We start from the raw sequence: 12556 nt of genomic DNA, 5'->3' as shown, positions 1-12556 counted from the left end.
AGAACATATTTAGGAGGAGATGGAACGGGCTGTTCACAGCATGTATGTACCACTGTCCAATCTGCAGCAACTGCATGAGCCCATGACGCCAACATCCCTGTGGAACGTTTCCGACACCTTGTAGAATGCCACAAAGAATTCAGGCTGTTCTGGAGGCAAAGGGGGTCTGACCCGGTACTAGATGGGTGTACCTAATTATCTGTCTGGTGAGTGTTTCAACCTGGGTGTAAAAATGCATATACAGTACCAGTGAAAAGTTTGGACACTCCTACTCATTGTTTTCTTTATTTTTACTATTTTCTACATTGTAGAATAATGGTGTTATTTCATAGTTTTGATGTCTTCACTAAGAGCGTGCAAAGCTGTCATATATAAACCAAAGATTCTCAGGGCAGTGACTGCTAGACTTGACTGAATAACAAGATATCTCCCATCAGTCTCTCTCCATCTCTTCTCCCAATGTCCCTCTCCTTCTGTGTTGCTGCTTTGATGAATATTAACCAATTCTACAGGGCCCAAGAATTGCTGTACACACAAACGCACGCGCACACACCTCACTGTCCAGAACCACAGGCCTTAACGGAGACCAATACATTACAACACACAGGACAGGTCTGTCCTGTCCAAATCTATACAGACTCGCTCTGACTCATAGCCTACCCTACACAACTCATGGCCCAAATAAATTGGATAATTCAAGACAACAGCACAAAGACTGAAGAAACTCAGAGTCGTATCACTTTATTCACAAACATACTGGTATGGTAGACAGAGAACTCCTGACTACAGGCTCAGCCAGCCAGGGGAACTATTAGTGTGTAACACTACACAGACTGCACACCATAGGGAACTCAGAGTGTAACACTTTACAGAGAAACAATAAGTAATCCCTGGAAACTGTAGCCTCTGGGCCAGAGCAGGATGTGAGACTGAAACAGTTCCCTTTTAACCTCACAAACCTCCCACACAGAGGTCTTCACACCACACAGACCCAATGCCATGAACCTAGGATGGCAGAAAACAGGATTAGGCACAGAGATGTCATAAAGGAGACCAGGAAGTACGGGAGCTAACCATTCTATTCATTTCATTCGCTTCCATTCAGTGGACAGGAGTTCCATTCGCTCCCTGTTCATATGTACTCCTATTAATAACATCAGACATTAGGAATGTCCCTCTTTAACTTTGCTGACCAAATATGACCGACAGGACCGGCAGGAAGCACCCGTATATTATTGGCCTGAGTATGAAGCATGTGCAACCCTGATAAAGCTCCCTGTTTTGTATCACAAAATAAAAATCTATGAATCTATAAATAGTGGTATCATAATGATTACTTTGGGACTTGATTATTATATATGCCATTTAGAAGACACTTTTATGCAAAGCGACTTACAGTTATTAAGTGCATCAAGTAAATACTAGTAGGCCTTTAGTTACATTTAAACTATGTGGGAGTGAATCTGTCTGCAGCTCAGCATGTAGTCTTAAGTGTCTATGTGAAGTGAGTAGGAGGCAGACCAGGGCTGCAGGGCAGGAAGTGGAGCTCAGGCATCACCATCTCTTCCGCTACATTGTAAGAGACGGACAACCACACACTGAGACCCAGATAACTGCTCCTATAGTGTTTCCACACACGCTGAAAACTATTTGGGTCCACAATTAAGTGTTACAGTGAAGGACCCAAATAAGTCAAAGGTCATACATATGAATGTTCTTAAAACCATGGAAACAAAACCTCTTCTTGATGCAGATAAGCTGCTGCTCACAACAGCTGAAACAGTATATTGCCAGCTAAAACAGAGCAGTATCTAGCCAGCTGCTTGGCTTTTTTCCTCTGGCAGTGAGCTACATGTCAGACACCGCCTCATATTGATATACAAACTGACGCTGAGTGAAATCCAAGACTGTTGCCCATTGCAACTAAGGGCTGGCACACGTGTGCACACATGTATATGTGCACACGCTCGCACACACTTATTTTTGAGCAGAGATACACACACCTGTCTGCCAAATCAAAAGGGAGTTAACGAAAGGTGTCACCCAGCCAAGCTTATCACACAGACAGGACTGATTGGTTCTGCTTTTGATTGATAGGGTCTGCATTAGATTAGGCAGACCTTGTTTGATTGAGAGGGTCTGAGGTGGATTGTGAAGCTCTGTGTCAAACAGGATGTATTTGATTGACAGATAGATTAATAGATTAGTTGGTAGTGTGTGTGCATGTACATTTCTAACACTGACATTTCAGTCTCTCAGAGTTTATTATCCCCATGCAGCAGTCAGTCAAGCCTTCCTCCTCTTCGTCACCATCAGAGAGATAACCCACTGACAGTGAGTTTAAGGAGTGTGTGAGAGTGTGATATGGGAGCTGGGCTTATTATGAAGCAGTCTGTTCAGACACAAGCCTACCTCTATCCACTCCATCCCTGACTCCTGTCTGTCTGGGGTGTCGCCAAACCATCAGAGTGGTATACTATGATTAAACTTAGATTTACTCAGGGTTTTCCAAAGCTAGTCAGCTTTAGTCACATTCCAGCTCAGGCTTCATCCGTACTACAACAGTGGATATTGCTTATATGCCTGCTGCTAACTCTAGCAGGCTTGTAACTGCGCATGCATGTCACACGTGTCTGGTGGAACACCAAACTTTTCATTGAGACAAGGCTGAAACATCCATCCATGGGCGAGTCAGTGCCACGTCTTAATTTGTGCAAAATGAAAAGAGTTATGCTGCACATTCAGCAGGCTGTGGTGTAAAATAGGCTCTCGTTGAAGGGCCGTCTTTATTTTATTATCGTTAATACCTTCTTTAGTGTGCTTATCAATACACAAGCACCTTTCCCCACTCCTATCGATATAATAATCGTATTAAGTTATACACACGTTTTACTTGATTTTATTGGTCTTTAACTCGTGACACTTCATTCAGGATACATGGAGTTAACCCTGAGTAAGCCTGCCCAGGTGCAGGTTAGTTCTGGATTTGTTGCCATAGAAATGTACCTGGCTGAAAGGTGAGCCACTGTCGTGGTACCAGTTATCCCGAGTTGAACTCAGAGTTGACCAACGTGACCTCGGTAACTCCTCAAACCAAATACGTGGTATAGGGCTCAGGACCAGGCCAGCTGTCTAACAACAGTAGTCCCATCACAGACTGAGGTGTAGGTAACCATAACAACTGTGTGTGTTTATGTATCTGGCCACACCAATACAGCCCGAATCATAGGCTTATGAAGGGCCCAGCATCACAGCTTGTTGTTGAATGTTCTGTATGGCACGTATCCAACTACAGAGTACTGTTTTAGTCAGGGCTTGTTACAGATTATTTAAATGATCGTTGTTGTCTGAAACATATAGTTACACTTCCATGACAATATAGAACCTAGACCAATTGAAACATTAAATCATCTCCATGAGAATGCCATCTTGACAATATACTAATGATCTATATTGCACATCACAGAAATGTGAACTTCTGATTAGTTCGCTGAAAAAGAACTAGAGCATTTACAGAAAGCCTAAACCAGCCTGTTTAGTCTAAGACTTTAGATTCAGTTTCTCTAAACCTGTGTGGTAACACTGGGATTCATTTAGTAATAGCCTTGCATTAACGTGTTTTTACATAGTAAGAATGGTAGCATAGTTTCCATTGCATAGTAGGTATTGTGGGGTTTACATAAACGGAATAGTGGTCAGTTCCTGTTCCACGTGTAGAAAAACAAACAAAACTCCATATTGCTATAGTAGTACGTAAACAACACGTCAATACAAACAGTGCGGTTACTTTTCTTGTTACAGTATTAGTACTCATGTAGGTCTATAAAGTGTTACCAGAACAGTTTAAATGACAGAGTTGGACAACTTGTTGTCAGAGTTGGACAACTTGTTGTGAGGAAAGTAATGATATCACAGGGACCCAGGCCTACAGAACTGACTATTTCTAGTAGCCTATGCAGCAAACCACTTTTATTTTGAAAACACCCAAAAGTGACAACACGGTTGTTTGCGACTTCTGTTGAATAGATACAATGTTTAATGTTCGGCCTAGGCTAGTTACTTTGTATCACTAGGCTAAATTTCGCAATGTTACCATAACTACATTTTTCGTAATACGGCTATACTGAACTCAGCAGTCTTGCTAGAATAGATATCAGGAAAAGATTGTTTCGCCAACATCGAACTGATGGCACAACAAAAAGTAAGGCAGCCTACAATCGGCCTATAGCAAATAATATTAATATATCAGCCAGAATGTTGTTGCTTTAGTATTCGAATGTCCTAAAACGTCTCTCTACCACGTTACAACACGCAGCCCTTAAAATTCAAGCCCAAACCATGCCCAGAGAAGTGTACTGAACTTTTGTCAGGAGAACTTACCAGCTATCTTCCTCCTTGTACCTTTTGTGCCTCTTGTTTTCTCCCAGCTGTTGTTGTCCCGTAGGCCTACCTCTAACTAAATTACACAAGTGGCTGAATGCGAAGGTTCAAAACGCCAGCTTTCGTACAGTGTGCATATCCCTCCCTCCCTCCTCCCTCTCTCGTTCCATTCCCCTCCCTCCCTCCCTCCTCCCCTCTCTCGTTCCATTCCCCTCCCTCTCGTTCCATTCCCCTCCCTCTCGTTCCATTCCCCTCCCTCTCGTTCCATTCCCCTCCCTCTCGTTCCATTCCCCTCCCTCCCTTTCCCTCTCGTTCCATTCCCCTCCCTCCCTTTCCCTCTCATTCCATTCCCCTCCCTCCCTTTCCCTCTCATTCCATTCCCCTCCCTCCCTTTCCCTCTCTCCTCCCCTTTTACCCCTCTTCCACTTTGCATTCTAAACCATTTAACAGTACATGCACGTGTGCGCACTGAGCGTTGCTCTCTCCCTTTCTCACACACAGACACACACAGACACACACACACACACACACGCGCAAGGACAAAGGAATGGATGGAGGAGGGGAAGGCGAGAGGGATGGAGATAGTAGAGCCCACATGGGCTGTTTCCCCTCTAAAAGGCTCCTCCCCCTTATTCCTGTTTGGTAACCTGAGAACCAGAGGGAGAGATGGATTGAATTGAGATGGAGGGAAAGAGAAAAAAGGAGGGAAACAGACAGAGGGAGAGAGGGAGAGAAAGAGAGGGAGGGGAGAGTCTCTCTCTCTTTCAACAGACCAGACAGACCACACAGACCAGACATGCAGGCTGATTTGAGGGCATTGTGAATAACCTTGATGTATATGGCCAAATATGAACACTTAACCTGGCAATGCCAAGCAGCTACTGTACCACGAGTTCACCGCTGGTAAAGAACAGGTTATTATCTCACAAACAGGACAGTAAACAACAGAAACAATACACTTGATGTGGCAGTCAAGATACATATTCTTCAAGTCTTAAAAAGAAAAGAGAAACCAAAGTGATCAGTACATCAAGTAAGAACTTCCAGTGATGAGAACCGAGATTCAGACAGAAACACAGAAGAATATCTAGAACTGCAGAACCGCTAGAGAGACAGAATCAGGAGAGAACCACAGAACCCACGTCAACACCTCAGCGTTACAAAGCGTTGCCCACAGAGAGAGTGATTGTGAAACGCACACCCACAGTGTGATGACACCGTTCACCATACAGATCACAGCGGTATACAGAGTGATTGTTGAACGCACACCCACAGTGTGATGACACCGTTCACCATACAGATCACAGCGGTATACAGAGTGATTGTTGAACACACACCCACAGTGTGATGACACCGTTCACCATACAGATCACAGCGGTATACAGAGTGATTGTTGAACGCACACCCACAGTGTGATGACACCGTTCACCATACAGATCACAGCGGTATACAGAGTGATTGTTGAACACACACCCACAGTGTGATGACACCGTTCACCATACAGATCACAGCGGTATACAGAGTGATTGTTGAACACACAGTGTGATGACACCGTTCACCATACAGATCACAGCGGTATACAGAGTGATTGTTGAACACACAGTGTGATGACACCGTTCAACATACAGATCACAGCGGTATACAGAGTGATTGTTGAACACACAGTGTGATGACACCGTTCACCATACAGATCACAGCGGTATACAGAGTGATTGTTGAAAGCACACCCACAGTGTGATGACACCGTTCACCATACAGATCACAGCGGTATACAGAGTGATTGTTGAAAGCACACCCACAGTGTGATGACACCGTTCACCATACAGATCACAGCGGTATACAGAGTGATTGTTGAACACACAGTGTGATGACACCGTTCACCATACAGATCACAGCGGTATACAGAGTGATTGTTGAACACACAGTGTGATGACACCGTTCACCATACAGATCACAGCGGTATACAGAGTGATTGTTGTGCTTGTTGAATGCACACCCAGCAACCCCACACCAGGCCCTGCACCAGCGTAACACACACACACACACACCTCTAAATGGCTTAGACAGACAAATAAACAATGTCCTTTACAGCAGGGAGATACTGACAGTGGGAGGCGCAACCAGCAACCCATATGCCTGTGTGTGTGTCTCTCAAGTTCTTACCACGTATTCCATGGGACAACACTGACTGCTTGTGAGTGTCTGTAACCCTAAAAACACCAAAGCGCACATCAGCACACGGTAAGCACACTCTTAGCCAATCACTGAGCGTTGTACATGTAGCGAATCGTAGTTCTCCTAAATGATCCCCTCACAAACACTTGGCTTGGAGCATGCATTGCTCCCAGGATCAGCTGTGGAGAGAGTCATGTGACCTCCTTGCTCAGGTGAGCGCAAAGGTACACACACACACACACACACACACACACACACACACACACACACGTTAGGCAAGCTGGTTTTGTATCATACCAAAGACAGTGTGTGTGTGTATATTGAGCATGTTCAGACACACATTGTGGAATGAAAGGAATTACTTTCAGAGACTAGTCAAATAAATCCAGACAACAGCTTTCCTTCCCAAATATGTGTAGACACACGCACAACATATAACCTGTCAGATGTTGTGAATGTGACAGAACAGGTCCAGAAATAGTCAGGTTATAGAGGGTATATCAATGTGATTCGTGGGTGATGTGGACATTAGATTAGCCAGGCTTTCAGCATTCAGCAGGCCCAACCAGCCGACCAGACCAGTTAACAGTTCTACATGAGAGAAACAGATAGGGAAACGACCTGAAACTCGCCCTTCCTCTATCCTCGTTTTATTCTCTCTATCCACTCTCCTTCCTTCACTTACTCTTGTCTGTTTCCCTTTGTCTGCTCTGTCTTGCATTGATTTTCTCTTTTCCTCTCAGGTTCTCCAAGTCTGTCCCTTCCTCTATCCTTCAATACCAAATACTGTAAAACTTCAAATAATATCCCAGGTGTTTATTTGCTTTAATCACTGATAGAGACAGGCTTTTATTTCAGCCAGGCGTCTACTTCCTTAACACACACAGCTCTTGCTCAATAAAATGTTGAAAAGACTACCACACTGTTTGTGACCAGTATAAACATTGTAATAACAAATCCATCACAGATCAGACATGCAAAGACTAGGCTGCCCATCATACACCCCCAATTTCACGTTTCAGCACCATTGTCTCACTCGTTGCACCTCTTGTATCCACCGTAGTTGAGTCGACCATGTCAAACCACACTGCAGTCTCATCCATGACTCTCCTTTATCTTTACTGTACTCACTGAAGTTCACTCGTAAACAATTACATTTAGACACAGCATTTATTTGAAACAGGTGTTTATTTGCTGGAATTTGTGCCGCTGCCTGGCTATTAAAAAAGGACAGGCAGTCTGAAGGTAACGTTTTTTTATTGCCTACTAACATACTTAGCTACTCTCAGATACTCAAAACACACACATTCCCATTCTGCCTGCCTCCTGTCCTGACCAAACTGGTTTCCACTCCTATCAACTAAAAACAAGAAGAAGTGGCTCCAGTGGGCACTCGATCACCAACACTGGACAATTGAGGAGTGGAAACATCCCCTGGAACATGACAGCCAGTTCAGTTTATTGTTGTGGCCGGGTCAGTCCACAGACCTCAACCCAATAGAACATATTTAGGAGGAGATGGAACGGGCTGTTCACAGCATGTATGTACCACTGTCCAATCTGCAGCAACTGCATGAGCCCATGACGCCAACATCCCTGTGGAACGTTTCCGACACCTTGTAGAATGCCACAAAGAATTCAGGCTGTTCTGGAGGCAAAGGGGGTCTGACCCGGTACTAGATGGGTGTACCTAATTATCTGTCTGGTGAGTGTTTCAACCTGGGTGTAAAAATGCATATACAGTACCAGTGAAAAGTTTGGACACTCCTACTCATTGTTTTCTTTATTTTTACTATTTTCTACATTGTAGAATAATGGTGTTATTTCATAGTTTTGATGTCTTCACTAAGAGCGTGCAAAGCTGTCATATATAAACCAAAGATTCTCAGGGCAGTGACTGCTAGACTTGACTGAATAACAAGATATCTCCCATCAGTCTCTCTCCATCTCTTCTCCCAATGTCCCTCTCCCTTCTGTGTTGCTGCTTTGATGAATATTAACCAATTCTACAGGGCCCAAGAATTGCTGTACACACAAACGCACGCGCACACACCTCACTGTCCAGAACCACAGGCCTTAACGGAGACCAATACATTACAACACACAGGACAGGTCTGTCCTGTCCAAATCTATACAGACTCGCTCTGACTCATAGCCTACCCTACACAACTCATGGCCCAAATAAATTGGATAATTCAAGACAACAGCACAAAGACTGAAGAAACTCAGAGTCGTATCACTTTATTCACAAACATACTGGTATGGTAGACAGAGAACTCCTGACTACAGGCTCAGCCAGCCAGGGGAACTATTAGTGTGTAACACTACACAGACTGCACACCATAGGGAACTCAGAGTGTAACACTTTACAGAGAAACAATAAGTAATCCCTGGAAACTGTAGCCTCTGGGCCAGAGCAGGATGTGAGACTGAAACAGTTCCCTTTTAACCTCACAAACCTCCCACACAGAGGTCTTCACACCACACAGACCCAATGCCATGAACCTAGGATGGCAGAAAACAGGATTAGGCACAGAGATGTCATAAAGGAGACCAGGAAGTACGGGAGCTAACCATTCTATTCATTTCATTCGCTTCCATTCAGTGGACAGGAGTTCCATTCGCTCCCTGTTCATATGTACTCCTATTAATAACATCAGACATTAGGAATGTCCCTCTTTAACTTTGCTGACCAAATATGACCGACAGGACCGGCAGGAAGCACCCGTATATTATTGGCCTGAGTATGAAGCATGTGCAACCCTGATAAAGCTCCCTGTTTTGTATCACAAAATAAAAATCTATGAATCTATAAATAGTGGTATCATAATGATTACTTTGGGACTTGATTATTATATATGCCATTTAGAAGACACTTTTATGCAAAGCGACTTACAGTTATTAAGTGCATCAAGTAAATACTAGTAGGCCTTTAGTTACATTTAAACTATGTGGGAGTGAATCTGTCTGCAGCTCAGCATGTAGTCTTAAGTGTCTATGTGAAGTGAGTAGGAGGCAGACCAGGGCTGCAGGGCAGGAAGTGGAGCTCAGGCATCACCATCTCTTCCGCTACATTGTAAGAGACGGACAACCACACACTGAGACCCAGATAACTGCTCCTATAGTGTTTCCACACACGCTGAAAACTATTTGGGTCCACAATTAAGTGTTACAGTGAAGGACCCAAATAAGTCAAAGGTCATACATATGAATGTTCTTAAAACCATGGAAACAAAACCTCTTCTTGATGCAGATAAGCTGCTGCTCACAACAGCTGAAACAGTATATTGCCAGCTAAAACAGAGCAGTATCTAGCCAGCTGCTTGGCTTTTTTCCTCTGGCAGTGAGCTACATGTCAGACACCGCCTCATATTGATATACAAACTGACGCTGAGTGAAATCCAAGACTGTTGCCCATTGCAACTAAGGGCTGGCACACGTGTGCACACATGTATATGTGCACACGCCGCACACACTTATTTTTGAGCAGAGATACACACACCTGTCTGCCAAATCAAAAGGGAGTTAACGAAAGGTGTCACCCAGCCAAGCTTATCACACAGACAGGACTGATTGGTTCTGCTTTTGATTGATAGGGTCTGCATTAGATTAGGCAGACCTTGTTTGATTGAGAGGGTCTGAGGTGGATTGTGAAGCTCTGTGTCAAACAGGATGTATTTGATTGACAGATAGATTAATAGATTAGTTGGTAGTGTGTGTGCATGTACATTTCTAACACTGACATTTCAGTCTCTCAGAGTTTATTATCCCCATGCAGCAGTCAGTCAAGCCTTCCTCCTCTTCGTCACCATCAGAGAGATAACCCACTGACAGTGAGTTTAAGGAGTGTGTGAGAGTGTGATATGGGAGCTGGGCTTATTATGAAGCAGTCTGTTCAGACACAAGCCTACCTCTATCCACTCCATCCCTGACTCCTGTCTGTCTGGGGTGTCGCCAAACCATCAGAGTGGTATACTATGATTAAACTTAGATTTACTCAGGGTTTTCCAAAGCTAGTCAGCTTTAGTCACATTCCAGCTCAGGCTTCATCCGTACTACAACAGTGGATATTGCTTATATGCCTGCTGCTAACTCTAGCAGGCTTGTAACTGCGCATGCATGTCACACGTGTCTGGTGGAACACCAAACTTTTCATTGAGACAAGGCTGAAACATCCATCCATGGGCGAGTCAGTGCCACGTCTTAATTTGTGCAAAATGAAAAGAGTTATGCTGCACATTCAGCAGGCTGTGGTGTAAAATAGGCTCTCGTTGAAGGGCCGTCTTTATTTTATTATCGTTAATACCTTCTTTAGTGTGCTTATCAATACACAAGCACCTTTCCCCCACTCCTATCGATATAATAATCGTATTAAGTTATACACACGTTTTACTTGATTTTATTGGTCTTTAACTCGTGACACTTCATTCAGGATACATGGAGTTAACCCTGAGTAAGCCTGCCCAGGTGCAGGTTAGTTCTGGATTTGTTGCCATAGAAATGTACCTGGCTGAAAGGTGAGCCACTGTCGTGGTACCAGTTATCCCGAGTTGAACTCAGAGTTGACCAACGTGACCTCGGTAACTCCTCAAACCAAATACGTGGTATAGGGCTCAGGACCAGGCCAGCTGTCTAACAACAGTAGTCCCATCACAGACTGAGGTGTAGGTAACCATAACAACTGTGTGTGTTTATGTATCTGGCCACACCAATACAGCCCGAATCATAGGCTTATGAAGGGCCCAGCATCACAGCTTGTTGTTGAATGTTCTGTATGGCACGTATCCAACTACAGAGTACTGTTTTAGTCAGGGCTTGTTACAGATTATTTAAATTATCATTGTTGTCTGAAACAAATAGTTACACTTCCATGACAATATAGAACCTAGACCAATTGAAACATGAAATCATCTCCATGAGAATGCCATCTTGACAATATACTAATGATCTATATTGCACATCACAGAAATGTGAACTTCTGATTAGGTCGCTGAAAAAGAACTAGAGCATTTACAGAAAGCCAAAACCAGCCTGTTTAGTCTAAGACTTTAGATTCAGTTTCTCTAAACCTGTGTGGTAACACTGGGATTCATTTAGTAATAGCCTTGCATTAACGTGTTTTTACATAGTAAGAATGGTAGCATAGTTTCCATTGCATAGTAGGTATTGTGGAGTTTACATAAACGGAATAGTGGTCAGTTCCTGTTCCACGTGTAGAAAAACAAACAAAACTCCATATTGCTATAGTAGTACGTAAACAACACGTCAATACAAACAGTGCGGTTACTTTTCTTGTTACAGTATTAGTACTCATGTAGGTCTATAAAGTGTTACCAGAACAGTTTAAATGACAGAGTTGGACAACTTGTTGTCAGAGTTGGACAACTTGTTGTGAGGAAAGTAATGATATCACAGGGACCCAGGCCTACAGAACTGACTATTTCTAGTAGCCTATGCAGCAAACCACTTTTATTTTGAAAACACCCAAAAGTGACAACACGGTTGTTTGCGACTTCTGTTGAATAGATACAATGTTTAATGTTCGGCCTAGGCTAGTTACTTTGTATCACTAGGCTAAATTTCGCAATGTTACCATAACTACATTTTTCGTAATACGGCTATACTGAACTCAGCAGTCTTGCTAGAATAGATATCAGGAAAAGATTGTTTCGCCAACATCGAACTGATGGCACAACAAAAAGTAAGGCAGCCTACAATCGGCCTATAGCAAATAATATTAATATATCAGCCAGAATGTTGTTGCTTTAGTATTCGAATGTCCTAAAACGTCTCTCTACCACGTTACAACACGCAGCCCTTAAAATTCAAGCCCAAACCATGCCCAGAGAAGTGTACTGAACTTTTGTCAGGAGAACTTACCAGCTATCTTCCTCCTTGTACCTTTTGTGCCTCTTGTTTTCTCCCAGCTGTTGTTGTCCCGTAGGCCTACCTCTAACTAAATTACACAAGTGGCTGAATGCGAAGGTTCAAAACGCCAGCT

At 43.5% G+C, this 12556-nt stretch overlaps 1 protein-coding gene across 6 annotated transcripts in view; it reads right to left on the bottom strand.

Annotated features, from left to right (window-relative positions):
- Window positions 1–12550, bottom strand: part of LOC118374980 (SHC-transforming protein 1-like) — a 45244-nt gene extending 32694 nt beyond the window's left edge. For 3 of the 6 annotated variants that reach the window (XM_052509658.1, XM_052509657.1, XM_052509661.1), the window contains exon 1: window positions 4381–4514. Coding sequence is in view for 1 of the 6 variants with exons in the window: in XM_052509659.1 (XP_052365619.1) it covers window positions 6544–6555 (12 nt within the window). In the remaining 5 variants the exon portion in view is untranslated. Of the gene's footprint in view, window positions 1–4380; window positions 4515–6543; window positions 6591–12435 lie in introns of those variants that run through there. The other 3 variants (XM_052509660.1, XM_052509662.1, XM_052509659.1) reach the window with 2 other exon arrangements.
- Between the last annotated feature and the right edge of the window lie 6 nt (window positions 12551–12556).

This window comes from Oncorhynchus keta, unplaced genomic scaffold (genome assembly GCF_023373465.1).
Source record: "Oncorhynchus keta strain PuntledgeMale-10-30-2019 unplaced genomic scaffold, Oket_V2 Un_contig_4917_pilon_pilon, whole genome shotgun sequence".
NCBI lineage: Eukaryota > Metazoa > Chordata > Actinopteri > Salmoniformes > Salmonidae > Oncorhynchus > Oncorhynchus keta.
The sequence above is the reverse complement of the archived record's forward strand: the minus strand, read 5'-3'. Positions and strand labels throughout refer to the sequence as shown.